The 21,542-nt window shown below is 42.2% G+C and overlaps 1 protein-coding gene across 2 annotated transcripts in view; it reads left to right on the top strand.

The window, feature by feature from the left end:
* The first annotated feature begins 5,201 nt into the window (after window positions 1–5,201).
* CDH5 (cadherin 5) overlaps window positions 5,202–21,542 on the top strand; it is a 31,475-nt gene continuing 15,134 nt past the window's right edge. Inside the window, exons 1-2 of one of the 2 annotated variants that reach the window (XM_081203437.1) lie at window positions 5,202–5,361; window positions 21,184–21,368. In XM_081203437.1, the coding sequence (XP_081059563.1) occupies window positions 21,362–21,368 (7 nt within the window). In that variant the 5' untranslated portion in view covers window positions 5,202–5,361; window positions 21,184–21,361. The remainder of the gene's footprint in view (window positions 5,362–21,183; window positions 21,369–21,542) is intronic. The other variant, XM_081203438.1, reaches the window with a different exon arrangement.

Genomic DNA, 21,542 nt, shown 5'->3' on the forward strand with positions numbered 1-21,542 from the left:
AGCCAAACTAGATGTTACTTTAATTGTTAGCAACCGCAAGTGGTTTTTCTTCTTCTTTTCCTTTAAATCAGCATGGGGTCCCAGTTTGCAGTGGAGCCACATTGCACAGAAAGTTTTAACTTTTCCCTCCTCAGCAAGTTTCAACACACATACCCCTATGCCACAGTGAGAATCACACCTCCAAAAAGCTCAATGAGATGAACATCCACAGGCTCTCCAAATGTTGTTGGACTCCACTGCTCATCGATCCCAGCCCAGTGGAGACTGGTCCATTAAGGTTAAGGGGTTGCCGTTCCACCAACCTAAGCCCGCCCCCACTTCCCTGCTTTCTTACAACCAACCCAGAAGGTCATATTTGATGCCAGCTTCCTCTTCTCCTCTTTCTTAGGCTCATTGTTAACCTTGTAGAACTTAGCAGGGAGGAGGATGGAGGAAACTAGACTTTGTTGTCTCTGCCTGCAGTTGGCTATGTCTCCACCCACTGCTGGGCTCCCCATCAGTCCCTATGTGCACCAACCACCACTGTCCAGCCTGCATGGCCAGTGGTCAGATGTGATTGAAATTGCAGTTCTACAATGCCTGCAGGTCCACAGGTTCACCACCCCGTCCTGTGAGTTCTGTGGGGAAGGAGGGGGAAGGAAGCACAGATGTAGAGCTTATAGCAGCCTTAGGGGGATTCAGATGGGGGGAGCAAAGAAAGCACAGGAAAAAGAGATTAAACCCTTCCTGCATCTTCAAAGCACCCTACAGCACTACTAATCAGTACAACAATAACATGGGGAGATCCTAATCATCTCCTGCATCCTGCCTGTTTTCTGTGCATCAGGGATGGGAAGCCGATGGCCCCCACAGATGTTGCTGGACTCCAGCTCCCATCAAGCTCCACTCAGTACAGCCCAGGGTGAGGGATGAACAATCATTCCATCACATTATCATTTTAAGATAGCTTCATCATCACAATAACAATGCAATGAGACGTAAGAATGTGTATATTAGTCAAAACAAATACATCTTTCTTAGGATATGTTTGCCCTGAAATGCTAGTGATTTGTTTAAAATAAAAATAAAAATTGTTGTGGAAATGTGCAGAAGTGAATTTTAGAATGGAAACACGAGAAACTTGGAAAACGAAATCAACAGATTTGTCCACCCTGAGTGGGAGCAGACTATTGTTGACTTTTATTCCCAAGCAGGTTACAGGTGTGAGGACGCAGTTCCAAACGAAGACAGAAGTAAAGAGCAAAGGGTTAACCCACCTACCCCCACACACCCCAACAATAGGGATCCAACAACAGGGACCCAATCTAGATCGGGATGCTCTGCATCTATTTATTTTTATAAAGCAATTGCTAATTGAGCAAATGGTGGTGTTGTTCACTTTGATGGTACTTCCACCTTAAAATTTCCCCGCTTTGCAAAGATGAGCAGGAGTTATATCTGTGAAATAAATTAAAGAATTTTTAAAAATTCATTTTGAAAAAGAACACTCTTTGCTGAGAAATCATGCAGTTTTAATGTCTAGCAAATCTCCTTACAGGAAACTGAATTTGGACCTGCTCTAGGATATAATCAACACTTGGTGAGAAAAGAGTACCTGGAAGTGACCGGCATCATTACCCGATTCTGATTCAAGTTCCTTGAAACAATTATAATGTTCTGACTCATGAGAACAAGGAGGTTTTTTTGTACACTGTTCAGTTAAGATGTGCCATTGCTCCACCTTAGCCCTTATATAGAAATTTCTTTTCCTCTCCAAGAGCCCCTTGTTTCAAGGCATTAGATTACTGACGTTTTTCTTTTTCTTAAAAAAAGACTCTATTAAGGTTTCATGTATGCACGTGTAAAAAGAGTAGGCATTCTGCAGTAGATTTGGAGAGGGGGTGGCAAATCAATCCCTCTTCCCAGGGAACTCTGGGAATTGGAGATCTTCCCTGCTCTAAAGTAACCAACTACAGTGTACAAAAGCATAGTATAAAGAACAGCAGGTGAGCTTCCAAGACGGTCATAAGGAAGCAAAATACAGTGGATGAAAAGGGCAAGAATGGCTTCCCTTAAAATAACACGCACAAAAACCAAGTAGCACTCCCTAAGTCTTAGCTTATGGCATAAGGTAAGTGAGAAAAATGATTTAAAAACCTTATCATCAATGGAATAGCAACTCAAAAAGAAAAATGATCTGCAGACGCAAGGCCAGGAGCCGTACATGTCTAATTCAGTGATGTTGTGCTTTTGCACTGCATAGTTATTTGCTTGGATTTTAAAAAAAAAAGGTTTTCTAAAGTGTACCTTCTTTTGTCACATGGGGCGGTATCCCACTAAACAGCTCCCCTAGCACAAGGTCTGTGCAATGGAACTTCACTGCTGTCTCGTTTTTCCACACAACCCCTAAATCCGTTCTTGGGGTTCCCCCCCACACACCTCCCAGAGCAGATTTAGGGGGATACAGGGCACCCACAGGAAGAGGAGTGGGCAGGGGAGTCCCAGTACTCAGCTAAAACTATTTTTTCAGAACGGTTTAGCTGTATACCACCCATGGTATCTACCCATGGGTAGAGTTTATTAAAATCAATAAGTAAAGGTAAAGGTACCCCTGACCAAAATCAGTAAGTATACAACATTAAAACAAACAAAGTCAAAGGAAGGTAATAAATCTCAGAAATCACAAGGCTAAAACTATTCGACAAGAGAATAAAATAAATTTTAAAGGCTTGTGCAAACAGAAACATCTTTACCCAGCACCAGAAAGAGAGGCCGCATTCACACCATTCATTTAAAGCATTATTATATCACTTTAGACAGCCATGGCTTCCGCCAATGAATTCTGGGAGCTGTAGCTTGTTATGGGTACTGAGAGTTATTAGAAGACCCATATTCCTCTCACAGAGCAACAGTTCTCAGAGTGGTTTGATGGTCAATCTCACTTCACAGGGAACTCTTGGAATTGTAGCGCTGTGAGGGGAATAGGAGTCTCCTAACAACTCTCTTTGGTGCGACGTGCTTGCAGCTCAGAACACAGACGTAGCCTGGATCAATAACTCAACCCTTGCTGTGTTGCATTCAGCAAAATAACTTCAGCTCATTATAAGACATTCAACATCCTTCCTGGATTCCTCCTCTCTCCTCCTGGAATCCCAGCCATGTACTTTCTTATGAGGAAACTTAATTGTAAACAGCCTCTGCCAAGAAGGCTTTGAAAAATGTTCCCTCATTAGTTGCTTAACCTTCCTGAATAATAGATGAAACAGATTTTTTTAAAAGTGCAATTCATCTTTAGGGCTCTGTGTCATAAAAATGTAAAATAATGTAAGCAGAGCTCAGTCATCATGAATGCAGTGAGAAAAAACAGTCCCTTTATCCATTTTAAGCTGTAGTGAATAACAGAGGTGAGAGATTATCTAACTCAGGATTGTTATCAAAGTCGCCTATAAAGAGATGTGGTTCCTTTGGCTACATTTATTATAACAGAGCTGTGAAGCCTTCAAATTAAGCTCTTTTTCCCTTGTCTATCCCCAGCATTGCATAATTATTCTTACATTATTTAAATAAGACATCCCATTCCTGCTTAAATGCAGCACTGGAAGAGTCTGGGTTGGATTTCCTACTGGTTTTTAAAAGGTTAACAGCAGCTACCACTGAAGTGGGGAGTTCATCTGATCAGGACTGTCACACTCCTTAGTGGTTAGCTAGTTTAAACTCTGGACTCTGGGCAGGGGGTACTCTTTAGATCACATTTGCTTTACTGAAGGGCCACGGTTCTTCATAGGCAACCTTCTGTGGGCCACATGCCTGTGGTGCATAGGGCCAGCCATAAACAAGAAAGTGGATGGTGCAATGGGCGTGACTCTTTCCTTTGTTATGGTGGACTATATCAGAGGTAACTCTAGCGACACAGAGCTTCTGGAGCTCTCCAGCAGGCACAAACACTACCGTGTGCAATGGGAGAGGCAAGGGGCACCAGATTTGGGCATCACGCAGGGCGCCACAGAAATTTGGGGTTCCAAGGTCTGCCACGAGCTACATTTCCAGCCCTTCCCCTCACAGAACTACAATTCTCAGAGTGGTTTAAGAACCAATCCCTCTTCCCAGGGAACTCTCTACAGTGGTACCTCGGGTTAATTACTTAATTCGTTCCGGAGGTCCGTTCTTAACCTGAAACTGTTCTTAACCTGAAGCACCACTTTAGCTAATGGGGCCTCCTGCTGCTGCCATGCCACCGGAGCACGATTTCTGTTCTCATCCTGAAGCAAAGTTCTTAGCCCGAGGTACTATTTCTGGGTTAGCGGAGTTTGTAACCTGAAGCGTATGTAACCTGAAGCGTATGTAACCCGAGGTACCACTGTATAACATTACGCACCATGTGGAGAAAGCGAATGAGGAGAACCTATGTTCATTCTCTCCGAATACTGGAATTTGGGGGCATACAATGAAGCTGAACTTTCGAAAATTCAGGCTAGTATTTATTCACACAGCACATACTGTAGTTAAGTCATGGAATTTGCTCCAAAAAGATGTGGCAACGGCCACCAACTTTGATGGCTCAAATAGAGGACTGGATAAATGAATGTAGGATAAGGCTGTCAATGGCTATGTTCCACCTCCATTGTCAGAGGTTGTGTGCCTCTAAATACCAGTTGCCAGGATCACAAATGGGGAGAGGTCTGTTGCACTCAGGCCCTGCTTGTGGCCATCTGCTTGGCCATTGGGAGAACAGGATGCTGGACTAGATGGGCCTTTGGCCTGATCCAACAGGGCTCTTCTTATTTTGTTAAGGCAGCTTCCTTTGTTCCTCTCAGATTTCAAACCTTATACTCATGGTGCATCACTATAGAGAATTGCATTTTGGCTGCTGCATCTGCCAATGGACTGCAGTGTTTAAACTGACCCTTAGAATCAGCTTGCCAAGGAAAATTGAGGAAAACGCAGGCCTCTCTTTCAGGGGTTTAATAAAAGTCGGGTGTTACCATTCTTACATTGTACTGATGTTAGATGATGACAACGATCCTGAAGTCTTTCCCCCACCCCTCTCCTGTGGCCTGTCCCCTGCGCTGCCCCTTTTGCGACTAGCTGGCTGAAGGTAAGTTGAACCAGTAATGAGTCAAAAAAAGTTTTTATCTGGTTTCCTCCACTCCCTTCTCTCCCTGGCATTAGTAAGGCTTGGAACAATAACAGGATGCAGGATGGGAAAAAGGCGGACACCCAGCTGGGAAACCTTGGAGACTGTGAAGCTGAACACTCCCTGTATTGCTTAATGCAGTGAAATAACGGATTTCACTTAGTTCTTTATATCTACTCTACTTTATCCAACTGAGGCTTGGAGGCTGATTTCGGATTCTTCCTGATTTGGAATAAAGCCCAGCCCAGGTAAGAAACGTGGTCTTTGGGGAGTGATGAAGGAGAGAATTGTTCTTGGGATTTTTAAATCTGCTACTTAAAAGCAGCTTTGTCAAAGTTTGGTAGACTAAGGTTCCCTTTAAAACATTGTGGTGGAACTTTGGCCCTCCAGATGTTGCTGAAGTACAACTCTCATTGGACCCAACAGGCATGGCCAATGGCCAGGGATGGTGAGAACTGTCGTTCGGCAACATCCAGAGGATCAAAGGTTCCCCACACCTGCTTTAAAGCGTCCAATAGTCCAGGATGTACTTTTACAACAAGCTAGCTTTCTTGATCCTGCCATTGTACACCAACTGCATTGCTGGGGAGGACTACCTGGAGTTGCCATAACAATCTCAGGTGGCAAAACGGAGGATTTGTGTTTTTGAGAAAGGATGTTCAGGCCAGGTCACCAAGAACCCAAGCTGCTGCCAATAAAAGTTTAACAAGGAAATTGAGGGGTGGGGGAGAGAAAGATGTTCAGTTATCCAATGTGTACCTGGAGAGCCTTAATGCAAACGTTTCTGTTTGAGAGACAGGAAAGCTTTCGCCAAAGAATGCTGGGAACCATAGTTTGCTAAGCATGCTGGGAACTGTTTTGTGAGGGGATTAGCTGTCTCCTCACAAACCTCAGCAGCCAGGGAACTGCAGGTGGTATAAGCATGCTTCAAATGTATCCTGTGTGTGTGTGACCTTAGAACTAAAATATGCCTTAAATTTTGTCATGTGGATCGGCACCATGTAGCTGATTTATGTTAAATGAAATAGCCTGAGTTAGACTGGGCCCATAATATAAAGAATGATGGATGGTGAGTGTACTGGGACCACAGCAGCAACAAAGACTTAAAACCACCCTTCCCTCATATCATGGTCCTGATCCAGCTCAGGGGAAACAATACCAGCTATTTATTTAACAAAAATCATCCACCTAACACCAAACCATGTGTAGTATTCAACTAAGGTTTACTTAAAGTAATACTATTGTAATTGATGGGACAAACCTAGTTGTGTCTGTTCATTTCACTGGGTCTGCTATGAGTAAAACATATTTCTGTACTGCCCTATGTAAAAAACATAATGTATATGTTGACACTTGTCTACTGTAAAAGTGTCAGATTTTCTTTCTAACAAATACTCTGCTAATATGTGAAAACACGGGCTGTAGCTTATTGCTGAACATATGTAGATGAATCAGAAATAAGACTTACAGAGTCAGATACATATGTGTATATATTGGCTGTTCTATCAAAAATTGATAAAAAGGCCTTGAAAGCTTGCTTTGATATCTTACTGGTTTGGGACAATAAACTGAGGCACAAGCCAGACAAGATGGAATTGCTCTTAACAGATGTTTCATCTGCCCAAGTGAGTGCTGTTCAGCCTCTTCTGGTGCAGGCTGCACTCTCCCTAAAGCAGGGGTGTTGAACTGAGTCTGGCTAGTAAACCAGACCTTGACCTCTCGCAAGCCTTGTTGGTCACTTTGAAAGGTGGGCAGGGTTGACAAACTTGTCAGTCACTTGACATCACCACGATGCCAAGTGAAACTTTTTAAACTTGTTTTCATTTGAAATCAAGTCAAAAGGGCAAAGTCTCAGGGGGTTTCAGGTTCTGCCAAGCAGCTGATACGTGACACCTGCAAGCCCTGCTTTAATCCATCAGGGAGTCATGTCTTTACCTGCCTCATATCTGACAAAATATATGATGTCAGGATAGGTAGGCATAGCTTGGGGGAAATGGTCTTTAGAAGGCTTAGACTTAAACTTGCAGGACAGAGGTGCCCAGCCACCACACTTAAGGTTCAGAAAGGATAGGGAAGAGATTTGGTTCAGACTTCCTGAAATATGAGAATGAAAAATACAGCTAGTCTTCAACATCAGTTCTTCTCCAGAATTTTGCAATGTAGTTTTCCTATCCCCAGAAAATATGTACAAAGATGCATATAATAGAAGAAAGTGTGCATGGAACACATATATATGTTATAATAATATACAAAATTGCATTGTATTAGGGGAAATTGCACAAAAATGTGACTATTAGACAAAACAGCCTACAAAATGTGTGTGTGTTAGGATGTTAGTATAATGCCTTATAGAGCAGTTGTAATGACGACTAAGAAAATGCATAAAAAATACTTAAAAACTGCAAAGAGCTATGCAGTCTTTTCTCTATTGTTAAATACATATATTTTAAAAACTGATATATGTTTGGAGAAAAGGGTTCTGATTTGTTTTTAGTTCTCAGATGAGCAATTCACTTTGTCAGGTTTTGGGAAACGAAAACACACATCAGCCCAGAATAACTGGTTAGTTTCACGTATGCAAAGTCCCAAGTTGTTTTAGGCTTCAAACATTCATCTGAAGATTATAGCAAAAACTGTACGGATTCAAGTATGAAGCTTAATTTATGTAGGAGCAGGAAAATGCATGTATGCATTGAATAGGGTTGCCAGCTGTTCAGACCCCAAGATGCAAAGGGGCAAAGAGCTTGTGAGCAGAGAGGTGGAACCTGGCAGATCAAGGGGCCCCTTGTGGAATGGGGCAAAGTGGGGGTTCTGTGGGGGCAAATGACTGCATGTGGAAGGTCAAGGCAAGATCTTCACCATGCCTGGGGTCATGAGGGTGGAGCCTGATGGGGTGGAGGAAGAGGGAAAAGCAAATGGCAAACATTCTCAAACTTAGCAGAAAATAGCAGTCTTGACTCAGAACCTTCACCCTGAGATTTTACTCCATACTCTGGAGAGCCCAAAGGTCAGACTACACACTCTGGTCCCTTCCAGATGACCTGTTTATTGAACCTCCTTCCTGATTGGCTACTTAATGAGCATTTGCTCTCATTTGTTTACCATTTGTTCACCATAGCGTCAGAGCAAGTGTTATCCAGCACTTTCTGAGGCATTTTCCTATAGCTTTCCTTATGACAAAGGGTTTATGGGGGGTGGGTTGTGGAGGCTGTTTCACAGAGCTGCCAATCAGTTTTAATTGCACAATTTGAATTAGCTGGTACGTGATCAAAAGCCACCCCAAAGGAGTGATGGCATGGAAATGCCTTGTGTGCCAAGAGACCTGGATTCAAATCCTCACGCAGCCATGAAGCTCCTGGGTGACCTTGAACTGGTCATCCTATCTCTCTCTCAGCCCGGTTTGTCCTGAGGATAAAGCGCGGAAGACCTTGTACCCCACCTTGAGCTCTTTGGAGGAAAGTTGGGGTTCCATAAATAAAATAACAGAAGAGATCAAGGAGTAAACTTTCACTTAAACAGTTAACAGTTTGCAAAGAGCTTTGCCAAGCTGAATAGACTTGCCTCATATCCTGCTTTTGTTGAAGCAAAATGGAGTAATTGAAAACAGGATATATGTAAAGGGATTTGTATAGTCTTTTTAACCTTTGGAGGCATTTTTGATGGATTGCCTTTGCCAAGTTGAATTGTATGAACATCAGATACTATTTAAAGAGAAATCCCTCTCTTTCTTCTCTTCTCAAGAAAACAGAAATCACATGGCTTCCTAGCACAGTGGTAATTGGCATTTGAGTGCCCTTCTTCAACAACAGAGGGAGGAGATGTTATTTGGGTGTTTGTTTGCATTTGTTAATTTATGCTAGATGGGGGGGAAGCAGAAGCAGGTTGACTTTCTCGCAGAACAACAAACTTGACTGCAAAGCGCAGGAAAATCTACAAACATTCCCCTTCCTTTTAGGGTACCCACATGTTCTACTTCAGTTGTCTATTTGAAAGTGTTGCCTGTTTGAATTGCTCAAAGTCCAGTCCAGCACCAGTTTAAAGAAGGGAGAGTAAGTTTCTAAGTTGCTCACCAACAATTAGCACCTGGATAGCAAACAGGGGTCACCTGACCACAGACTTCCACACTGTGGCAAGAGGTATTCATAAATGACTTGATGGGTGGGGCAGAGCTGCTATGGCAGCTTTCCAGCATGTGGGTGGCTTGTGTCTCCCAGGAGAAGGAGGGGTGAGGTGATGGGGAGTCGGGCGTTGTGCAAGCGCACCAGCAGGAGTGCCAGATTGCATTTTACACCATGCTGACCTCTCCACCCACTCAGTAAGCAACAGTAACCCACCTGCTGGGAAGCTAGCATAGTGGCTCTGCCTCATCTAGTGAGCAGCTTTTGGAGGCACTGTTTTGAATGACAGTAATTATTTTTTCCATTTCTAACTCTCCATATGCATTGGCATATGCAAATTGTATGTAGACCTGTATACTGTTTTGTCCTCTTTTTTTGATGGTGCATAAGTAGCCATCCTTGAGTGATAGCAGTGATAGTGGGGGGGGGGTAGGTTCTTACAATGCAATCGATTTGGCTGGGTGTACATGAATAATGGGTGTGAACCACACACACACACACATACATATTCCTTTTCAAGCTAGGCATAGTCTGAAAGAACATGAAATAGCTGAACCTAAGCAAGTTTGAATTTGGTTAGTACCTGGATGTACAACTGCTTGTTATGTGCCCTGAGTTTGCTGCCTTGAGTCCCCTAATGAACAAGCTGCACAAACCATTGCAACCGAAACAGATAACCATGGTCAGATTTTGGGACAAGCATTCATGCTTTAGTAACCCCCAAAATGGACTTCTTCCATTCACTCTACATGAAGCAGTCCTCTATAAGCATCCCAGAAACTTCGCTTGGAATAAAATGCCACATCAGACTTCTCACTGGGTGGAGTATTTCACTCCAGTATCATTCAACCTGTCTTTGCAACATAAGCACTTAAAGCATAAGAAAAAGGAGGATGTGGCCCTCCAGAAGTTGTTGGTCTGTGGTCAAGGATTAGGGGGATTGTAATCAAGCAATCTCCAGAGGGCCACAGGTTCCCCACCCCGGAAAGGAGAACAGTCCTGCTGGATCAGACCCAGGCCTATCCAGTCCAGCATTCTGTTCTCACAGTAGTCCACCAGATGCATACAGGAAGATAACTTCTGACAAGGAGTAGGAACCGCATCAAAGAAAAAAGGAGGGCGTATCCAGCATTTTTCCCCACCTCATTTTCTGACTTCCTCTATGCTTATCTGTACACAAACAGAGAAATGTGAAAGCCTCCTTATCACTTGGTGGTGCAAGGAAGTTCCACCAGTTACCCTGGTGCTCCAAGGGAGATCATCAGTGCTCCTAAGAAACTATCTTATATTGAGTTGAAGCATCTAGCTCAGTATTGACTACAGGCAGTGCTCTCAAGGGAGCACCCCCAACCCTACCTAGAGATGCTGGGGATTGAATTTGGGGCCTTCTACACCCAAAGCAAATGCCATACCACTGACAATGAGATCTTCCCACTTTTTTCCTGTTGAGGTTGGGGGGAGTCCTAGAGCTATGAGCTCCTGAAATCTGACCTTCCCTCCTCATACACCACTGCCTGCTAGATTAGACTAGAGGCCTATCTAGTCCAGTGTTCTGCTCTCATAACCACCAATGGGAAGCTGGCAAGCAGGACATAAGAACATAAGCAGAGCCCTGCTGGATGAATCTGCCAGTTTTAGTTCTCTTAGTTTAATATCCACATGAAAATTTCCCAGCATTTTAGTGCATGATAAACTCATGTTGGTGTGTAGATTTCACTAATATGCATGTTTCTACTAGCAGTTTCCCCTAATTTCATGCATTTTGCATGTTATTATTTCTATTTCCCAATATATTTCCCTAATATATTCATTTTTGTACACATCATTTGGCTCAAGCAGCAATCACAAAATTCAGAGAAGGGCAAATTTTGAAGGATCCCTGCATTTCAGTTCACATATTGTTTTGAGAAATGTGAATTTAGTAGCTTCTCGCTAAAATTAGAACAAACCTGAATTCCCTGCCCGATCCCTACCCAAGCTACATTAATCCATTGTCTTTGTCTTGCCAGGGATAGAATAGCGTGACCTTTAGGTCTCCCATAGTATCCATTGAAATCACTGGAGTTTCCATTCTTCTGCCATCTGCAGGAAGCCAGCCATCTGGCCATCCTCTGCCCATTCCTCACTTACCAGTCAGCTAATAGAAACCTTCTGATAGCACAGAGCTGGACACGTCCACAGAACACGTCCACAGAGTCAGGGTCACAGTTTCTCATTCTTCAAATTTTAAACTCAGTTCTCCACAGTTCTACAGCAATTTGAGAGTTATTGTTATTTTTTAATCCTCATGAAAACTCGCCGATAGTTTGGTGTGTATTTCTCCTTATAAACACATTTTTGTATGCAGTTTCCCAGTATACTCATCTTTGCAAGCAAATTCCTCTAATGTAATGCATTTTTTATGTTATCTTCATGGATATATTCATTTTTATGCATGCTTCCCCCTAATATATGCAGTTTCAAAAACATTGGTTGGTTGGACAAGTGTATCACAAATTTCAGGTAAATGCAAATTTTGAAGGATGACTACATTTCAGTCCTTGTATTGTTTCAGAAAGTGTGGATATGATAAATTCACCTTTAAATGTGAACTGAACCCAATTTCTTCCCCATCCCTACTCCTGAAGAACCTTCGTGAATGGTGAGATGTGGTCGTTACAGACTAACCATTTGCTTTCAAAAGATCGATTTTGTAGAACTATTTTACAAAGCCACTCCAGCTGTGAACTTTCTTCCTGGCACTCAGCACACTTTTTGCTGTACTCAGAGCTCTTGGGTGCCAAAAAGAACTCAAAGTGGGTGGAGATGCAAAACAATGTGATCTCGAGAACAGTAAGAGGCTTGCAAATTGTTGGCTGTTGCCCTCTGTCACCTCTGTGCCAAACTGTAAATGTTGTATCTTTTTCTAGCTCGCTCCCAACAACATCATCCAGGCCAAGAAATCCTAATAAGCACAGGTTCTATTAAGGATCTGAATGTGAAAAGTGTTCCCTGCTGAAATAAGTAAAACTAAAAGCAACTGTGTGATCATAGAAGTAATTAAAGCTATGAGGCAACTCATAGCTAGTTTACAACATGGTATGGGCATTTCCTTTGCTAGGTCATATTTATGTACTCATGAAGCAATGTGGGTACAACAGGACCACACATTTAGATCCATCCCTGAGATCATACAACCCTTCCCAGCTTCAAACACAAGGATAGGCTAGGGTGAATCTGGACCTCAAAAACACATTGAAGGTTTAACAGTAAAAATACTTTCCTCGTTCTATCTGTTAGCAAAGTCACTTAATTAACACAGACAGTCCACAGAGAAAATACCTGCTATCATTTTACTGAGCAAAACTGGACAAAAACAGAGTATAATTTGAGGAGGAAGGAACAGAGAGGTTTTGTCTTTCTTTCTTCAGGCCTTGCAGAGAAATTTAATTCAGTTCACATTATAAGCAGAATTTATCACATTTGCACTTTCCTAAATACTATGAGAAGTGAAACATAGGCTTCCATTGAAATTTGCACTTATTCAAACTTTGTAATGCAATTCTCCAACCAACCAGTGTTTACAAAAATGTATATATTAGGTAAAAGTAGGCATAAAAATGAGTATGTTGATGAAAATGACATACATTACATTTGGAGAACTTGCTTGCAAAAATGTGTACATTATTCAAAACTGCATACAAAATGTATTTATTAGGAGAAATTTGCACTAAAATGCTGAATAATTTTTATGAGGATATTTTAAAAGAAAATGTGTAAATTGCTGCAGAAATGCAGAGAACCAAATTTAAGGTTGGAAAAATGAGAAACAAGGAGAATCAAAACTTCCAATTCCTTCCATCTCAATTCCTTAGGTTCATGGTTCAATGGAAACATAAGAACCCTCTTTAATTAGGCCAAAGGCTCATCTAGCTCAGAATCTTCTCATAGGGGTCCACCAGAACTTTGATCAAGACAGTATTCCATTTTAAAATTGTAAGCTCTGTTTTATTTGGGGTGCAGGGGAAGAGAGCTAACCAAAAGGAAACTAAGACGCCTTGAACTTTTTTGACATGTTGTGATAATTGCAAAACTGCTTAGTGCAGCATTTTATGGAATGAACTAAGATGACCATTTCTGCTGTTGCTTCAAAGTCCAAAGGCACTAATACTCATCTGGTGGGTATAATTCTCTAGCAGAAGCAACAGGATAAGGTATCGCCATTTCTCATTTTAAATGCCCTTATTTCCTATTTTACCTGGTTTAAAATAGACCTTGCATGAATGTTGTATGTACTCCTAAAGTGCCTATATCAGGAATGACCCTTTTTGGTCAAAGGTAGAAATAATTACCTCTAGTAATTTTTAAATAACTAGAGGTTCTTTTAATGCACACAGAGAGCTAGATGATGTTTTCTTCGTAACTTTTGATGGTCCATAATTATGAGCTAATCAGACATGCCTGATTAGGAAGCTGGAGAGAAATAATGTGGCAGTAATAAGAACTCAGTAACTGGAGGCTGAAATCAAAATAGTCACTGTTGTAACACTGGAAGGCGTGATACAGAATCTTCTTTCCAGGGTTGCCTCTAGACTTTCATTATTTTGCACTGGAGCTTAGTTTTGAGCACTTAAAGTGGAGTGTTCGGTCATCCTGGGGCAACAGTTCTACTTTTTAAAAAGGACTTTTGCAGTTAGGAAAGTGACAGAAATGTGCTGAACAGTGGGTGATGAACAATTGATTGTGCTACAGCCTGTATAGTGAATGTAGAGAGAGGTTGATTCTCCCTCTAATAAGAATTCTTCATGGAAGATCTCCTGAAGATCTCCTGTTTTGCTTATGGGATGTTTCCTCTAGATCACTGAGTAGTTGCAATAAATAAATAAATTCTGACTTCAGTGAGGATCAGGAGAAATTTTCTGCTGGCTGCTTGAGAGAGAGGAAGAGGAAAAAATGGAGACTGTAAATGCATCTGCTTTTAATTGCTTTAACTAGTCATATGTTTCATTTGTGCATCTAATTTTATTGATCTGTGACTGCTGTAAACAATTCATTCAGTTAATGAGAAGACTGTAAGCGCCATGCAAGCAAATCAGGATGACTGCTCATTGTCATATAACATTGCAGCAAACAAATCATAATAAGCGCTCAATAAAGACCGGATATAGTACAACTTCTGTTTAAGCCTTGGGCAAGCAAATCAGGATGAATGCTTGATTAACAGGTTGCCTAGTGAAGCTCTGATAAAGGTTGGATATGTCACTCTCTGTGGTAAAGGACCACAGATCAAGGGCTTCTCAATAGTCCATTTCTTTACTTGAGATGTGGCTTGGAATTCTCACCACCGACCAAAGTGGAATACTTGTAGAGAGATGCAAGTGTCTGTGTGTATTGTTCGGTTTCCTTGGAATGAGGGACAGCAAAGACTGTGGTGTCTTTAGGATATATGCTTTATTTGCACATATTTACAGCCTGAGTGCTCACAGATCAGGTCCTCCCTTTAAGAGGGCTCATGTTGCGGTGAGACCTGGCAACCAAACCCTGTGTTGTGGGTGGGTTTGATTGAATAGCCACAACACCCAATTGGTAGGTCCCTTGATGCTGGGTTTAATCAGGCCAATGGGACGCAAGCTAAATGGATCAAGGGACCTATATATAACTATGCACGTGACCCAGAGCTTCCTCTTTCGGTGCATGCATCGGAACACCCGTCCACCTCTCCCTATATTTAGGACTGTGCGCTTGACCTTGCTATGCCATCATGTGTTGTCTGTTGTTGGGACAGGGGCACGGCAGGAATTTTCCCCACTTGGCTGATTGGCTGGTGCCATTTGGGTTTCGCCTGCCGCGTAGCAAATCGTCACAACTTGTAAGGTTGCAGATAGGCTCTGGTTCAGGTGATAGGGATGGGGGAACGCTCTCGCCATCCCTATGTGAAGGGTATTCCGTTAAAGGAATCCAGGGACTCAATGGTTTGGTCAACCCTTTGAGGGGGTTGTACCTGTGCCTGAGTCCAGGGGGCATTTGGGTGGTGGAGATAACCTGTTCCCGGCCTTCCGCTTATCCAGGTGTTCACCGTAGGCTGACCTATGCTGGTGCCCTGGGTCAGCGCTACCTGCAATGGTGCAGGGAGCTAGTCGAACCAGAGCCTATGCAACCACTCACTTGCTGTAATCAATAAAGTTGTGGCCTAAATTCTGCCAAAAAAACCAAACCAAAATTTGAGTCTTGTCTGAATTTATTTAAGGGGAAGGTTTAAAGGTCTCAACATGCAACATTAACACCCCAAGAAGTTCTTGCTTCTCCCATAGCCACAGCCTTGGATCCCAGGAGAAATCAGGCATGACTCTGTCTCTCAGCTGCTTCTAGCCTCTAGCTTGCATAGACCTCAGCTGGGACTTTTGTCTTTCTAACTACAAGCCAGCTGGGGGAGTGAGGTACCCATTTCCCTTGTGTCATAGAGACACTTCCTTTGCCATCTTAATGGCCCATACTTAAACTATTACCTCACCAGGAAGCTGGCCTTCCTATTTCAGCAATTGAATCCTTGTTGGATCCAGGAATTAGAAGGGACTCAGTCGTATAGCCTAACTACTCCCCACACAACACTCATACAATAAGGTAGTTGCTCAGGTTCATAGTAAAACCAAGGCCAGTCATTGCACTAGCTCTAGCTTCTGAAGCGCCTTCAATGGCAACTTCTTGTAAAGCACATGATAAGAGTCAATCTTTGAGATCACCTGATCATGAATGAAAGCTCTACTAGATCCCTGGCATCGTGAATGAAGGAGGGGACTGAGGAAAGTTGCATGTATAAAAGCTGATAGAAGACTTTGGTTGGGAGAGAGGATACAGATGAGGTGAAGAAGTGTAGTAAGAGTTTCTTTGCTCCTTGACATGGTGTTCCAGAAAATTTGCTTACCACAGCAATTTCCTAGTCAGTTGATGGCCTTCTGGATACGTACAGTATATCCCAAATGTCCTGTTATATGTTTATGTCTGAACCCTCATACATGCCCAGCTTGCATGAGAACCCTAACATACCCTTTTTGATGAGAAACAGAGCGTTGTATGTGGAGACAAAGGTGCATTGTTCTAAAAGTGTGAGTGTTCCAACCCTTATACCCAAAAAAAGAACTTTCCACAGCAAGAACTAACAAAAGAATTATTACAAGGAAAAGAGAGTAGGCGTACTACAGAGACAGTAAACCATGTGAGATAAACATAGACATATACACCATAGCAGCATTTTACTGTAGCTACATTCCTAGCACTCCCGCTTAAGGATAAAAGACCTTAGGATCCTAAGAAGCATAAGCATAGAGAATCAACATGGCATGTGTTATGGGACTCATGAAAAATAGGGATAGAGGCAGGATTATACCTTATCTAGGAGGCTCTGAACCAAAAGTCAGAATGAAGATTTCTATATCTGTGAGAATTAAGCTCTCACCTCTGAAACCGTCACCGTGTCAGGCAATAGAGATCTCGCCCTTTCCTTGGTCTGATCTCCACAGAGTGCTAAAACTCAGAGTGGCGTGAAGTGGGGTGGAAATTGTTAGAGCTTTAGGGTGCTGCCCGAACCTGTGCAAAACCTGTCCTTGAACATGATTTGGGGCCACATTTAAAAAACTAGACCCACTAGACCATCTGGCCACAGCTGTGCAAGTACAGTGGAGAACCCACAGCTGGCTGCTGATTAATGTATACCTACCCCCACAAAGAGAGAAAAGATTGATAAGAAATACTTGGGTTCAGTTAGAACAGTATCTTGACAAACTACTAAATCAATTTCCTGATGCCTCTGTAGTGGTGGCAGGCGACCTAAATGCCAGAACTGGACAATCTGATGAGGCTTTGTTTGCCCATTTCCACGAAACAGTCCCCATTATAGAGGAAACCCATCCAATACCAGCTAGAATCTCAAAGGATAAAGGCTGCAATTATGCCGGCTTATGCCTACTACACTTGGTCAATAAGTTGGACCTGGTTATATTAAATGGCCGTACAGAGGGGGAGAAGGTCGGAGAATTCACATTTATATCTAACAATGGCGCCTCCACAATTGATTATATAATCGTGTCGTATGATCTTCAAAACAAAGTTCTGGAATGTAAAGTGGAGGAGCGCTTAGACAGTGATCATCTGCCATTAAGTGCACTCGTAGATGCGGGAAAGGATTTATCCTGCGCTGAAAAAATCGAGCATTCGAGCCCTACAGCTTTGGAGCTCAGATATTCGCGCATTAGATGGACAGATGAACTGCATAAGGAAATTTCAAGTAGGCTATGCTCAAAGGAATTCCTCATTAAGAGAGAAAACCTTATAACTTCCTCAAGCCATGAATTAAAGATAAATTTATTTCAGGAGTTAATTCTACTCCTTCAAGATCCCCTGAAGGAAAAAAGGAACAGGCCAAGTAGGCAATCCTCAGTATATAAAAACTCCAAACCCTGGTTTGATCAAGAATGTCAGGATATGAAGCTAAATTTATTGAAATTATAGATCATGTACATGCATGTAAAACAGGAGGGAAAGTGCTGACTTGCAAAAGGGGACAGGAAAAGATTCCTTTCAACTATAAAGTTTAATGATTGTTCCTCAAGATTATCATAGTGTCTATGGAGGTGAGTAGGGCAAATTCATACGTTCAGGCAAAACAAGCTTTATCTTGCTATTTCTAAGTGTTATCAATTAAGCCTTAAATGGAATCAGTGTTTGTTTCAAATCCAACTTACAAATCCCTGAGGAAACTGATTAGCAGGTTTTCCTGGTGGCAAAATAGTTTATCAGTATATGCTTCCTTGCAATCAGTCAAAAAGCCTGATGTTTCATTCTACATCACAAGCAGGGTAAGGGGTCACTGAGAGGTTGATACTTCAATATAACACAAGCAAGATTAATGCCCTGATCCATAAAAATGAACCAAAGAAAAGTCATATCAAGTGTCCCTAATTTCAGCCTAGTGAAAGTTAGGGACAGAAAGCAAGACAAAATACTGTTTAAGATACACACCCGTCTTAGTTAAAATGCTTGGGAACTTCTGAAAATAAGAACCTTCCAACATTACAAAATGTATCCTTACATTTAAAAAAAACAAAACCTGAAAGGACTCTTTCAATAAAAAAAAAACATCGAACTCCTTTGTAAATGCAAGCAGAAAATTGGTTTCTTCCAGTAATAGCATTCTATTTATGTTAGGAATTGCAATAAAGCCCTTTGTCTATATAACATAAATGCATTGTTCATCCAGTCATAGATGCCTTGTGGTGAAGAAAAAAGCACATGTATCTGAAAATGTCCTTATTATCTCTTTTAGCTGAGTATCATGAGGCTTCACTTACTGAAGTAATATTCACTCATTATCCAAATCCTCTGTCAAAACTAGATTGGTAGATGAGATTGTAACCATGCATAAATGGAAATTAATCAAGTGTGGTGCCCATCGTATGTAGATTCAGGGCATGATCCACAACCTCCTTCTGTGTCTTTTATAATACCAACATACCTTTCCCAACCCTCACGCATACAGGACTATAGAATAGTCTTTGTTTTGCTCATCTCTGTATAGGGATGGAGGGGGAAATTCAATTCAGTTCACAAATAAAGGCAAACTTACCTTGTTCACACTTTCTAGAATAACACATGAACAGTGTTACAGCCATATTTTGAAAATTGCATTTCTCCAAATTTTGGAATGCAGTTTCCAGCCAAGTAATGTAAACCAAAATGCATATGCTATGGTAAAATGAGTATGGAATGCATATATTTGTGGAAAATAATATACAAAGATGCGTTATATTCAGGGAAATAACTCTGCAAAAAATTGTATATAAGGAAAAACTACAGACAAACGTGTTTATGAGGAGAAATTTGCACTACAATGCTGGTGAATTTTCATGAGGACATTTAAAAGGGAAAATTGCAAAATGATGTGGAAACATGAGGAACTGAACTTGAGAATAAGGCTATCAATGGTTACAAATCCTGATGGCCATGTTCTACTTCCACTGTCAAATCTCTGGATACCAGTTGCTGGAAACCACAGGAGGGGAGAGCAGTGTTAAGTTCATGTTCTGCTTGTGGGTTTCCCATAGGCATTGGGTTGGCCACCGTGAGAACAAGATTCTGGACTAGATGGGGCATTGGGCAGCTGTTGGCATGGTTCATGATATGATAAGTCCTGCCCTGTCTGAAACAGGTCTTTAATTTGATCCAGCAAGGACTCCCAGCTCAGTGACAGAGCTCATGTGGTGTGGGTGTGTGTGTGTGTGTGTGTGTGTGTGTGTGTGTGTGTGTGTGTGTTTAAAAGGTCTTAGGTTCAGTTGTTCTAATCTTCAGACAGAGGTGGGAAACTCTGAAACCTTGGAAGGTTGCTGTCTGTCACTGTAGATGAGAGTGGGGAACCTGAGGCCTGAGGACAGCATGTGGCGTTCCAGGATTCTCTGTATGGCCCTTGGGATTTCCCCAGGTCATAGCCCTCATTTGTCCTGCTCCATGCCCTCTGAGTATTTTTGCCTGGCTGGAAAGTGTCCATGGACTGTGATAACACATCTCTATTCAGGCAAGCAAGGGGGGGGGGCTTTTGCATGACTGGAATGTACCCTACTGTACAAAGTTAGGAGTCCCATCCATTGCTTCACCCACTTTTGCCCACCACTGGCATGTGACCCCCGGAAGGCTGCCTATGAGGAAATGCAGTCATTGGGCTGAGAAATGTTCCCCACCTCCACTGCAGCCAATAACAATGTAGGTGGACCAGTGGTCTGATTCAGGGCCCTTCCAGACTTTCTTTTTATTGCACATTCATGATTATTTGTACTGATTACATGATCCTGTTTTTAATACTATTTGCGCCTGCAAACCTTTGGGGACGATCAGACTGATTCACTTCAAATCAGTCCATATCTGATAACTTTCTTCTGAGATCCCATAACTTTTTATACCACAAATATGTAGGGGGGGAGGGGGTTGCCCCACGTTTGTTATGCTACAACCCCTCCAGACAGCAATAATGCAATAGCATTGGGGAAGTGTTGCAGAACAAACTACAGCAGGATAAATCCGCTGCTGGTTCTCTACTGTGTCAATGACATGTTGCAGAATATACCCACTGCAACAAAACACCAATATGCAGGGGCCCAGAGTATAAGCCAGCTTCCTGTGTTCTCAAATTACTGGCAAGAAGGGATTTGCAAGTGGAAACATGCACGCTCCAAACTTTTTGCTCATGATGCAAACGTTGTAATATTAGAGGAATCTTGTGGCTGGTTTGGAAAACTTCAAGAGAAATGGTATATTGGCTTCAGCAAACAAACTGTTCCAGGGAAGAAGGGGCTGACAATCCAGTTCCCAAAAGTCAAGAAGAGACAGATGTATTTTATCTGGCGACACAAAGTCTGCTCAAAAAAGCACTTGGAGGAAGTGAAACCCTTTGCAAGTTTTCAGAATGTAAAAAGAAATGAATGTGAATGAAATGGAAGGAAAGGGGCAGACGAGAAGTACTGTGGCCATCTTTTCAATGATGCAGGGAAGCTGCCGTTTTTGGGGTCAGATCATTGGTCCAAATAGTTCAGTACTGTCTACACAACCTGCTCATCTCCCCTTTGAATTGAGGATGTCCTACACACAACCCACAGCCACCAGTGCCCAGCATCAACTGCCTGAGGCAGCCACCTCACTGTGCCTAATTATAGGACTGGCCCTGAGGTGGTGTTTCATAAATTATAATCAATAAATGTCACCTGGTATCAGGCATGTTTGCAATGAGAATGCAGTGATGTGAGCTTAGATAGACCACCACTTCCGCACCTGATAAAACAATGCAGCTGCAACCCCATCACACCCATGATTCATCAAAATCTGGGCAGGTTAAGGTAATCCCAAGAATAAAGGCTCCCATAGTATTTAGATGTATTGTGATATACCAGGGTCCTCCAGATATTGCTGACTACGGCTCTCTTCATTTCTTAGCACTGGCCATGCTAGCTGAGCCTGATGGCAGTTGGAGGCCCACAATAGCTCACCACCCACAAATTTCACGTCCCTTCAATTAACTGAATTCAGTGTGGCCTCACTCTGTTGAACCATCAGACTTTGGAGGCCCGTAAAACTCCAGGCTGGTTCAGACATTGCCAAGAGGTGCAGAAAGATGGCAGGTGAGAGAGCTGTGCTTCAGTTTCCTCTCTTAATGGTATATATTTAGTTATTAGTTCAGTTAAATTGATTGTTTGTAGGCTGTTTTCCCAAAAAAGCTGCCTGAAATACCACACACCCTTTGCTATTTTACATTGCGGTTTATTTATATGCTGCCTTTTGACCAAGGCAGCTCA

Source organism: Podarcis bocagei, assembly GCF_964188305.1.
Source record: "Podarcis bocagei genome assembly, chromosome: 7".
NCBI classification, from domain to species: domain Eukaryota; kingdom Metazoa; phylum Chordata; class Lepidosauria; order Squamata; family Lacertidae; genus Podarcis; species Podarcis bocagei.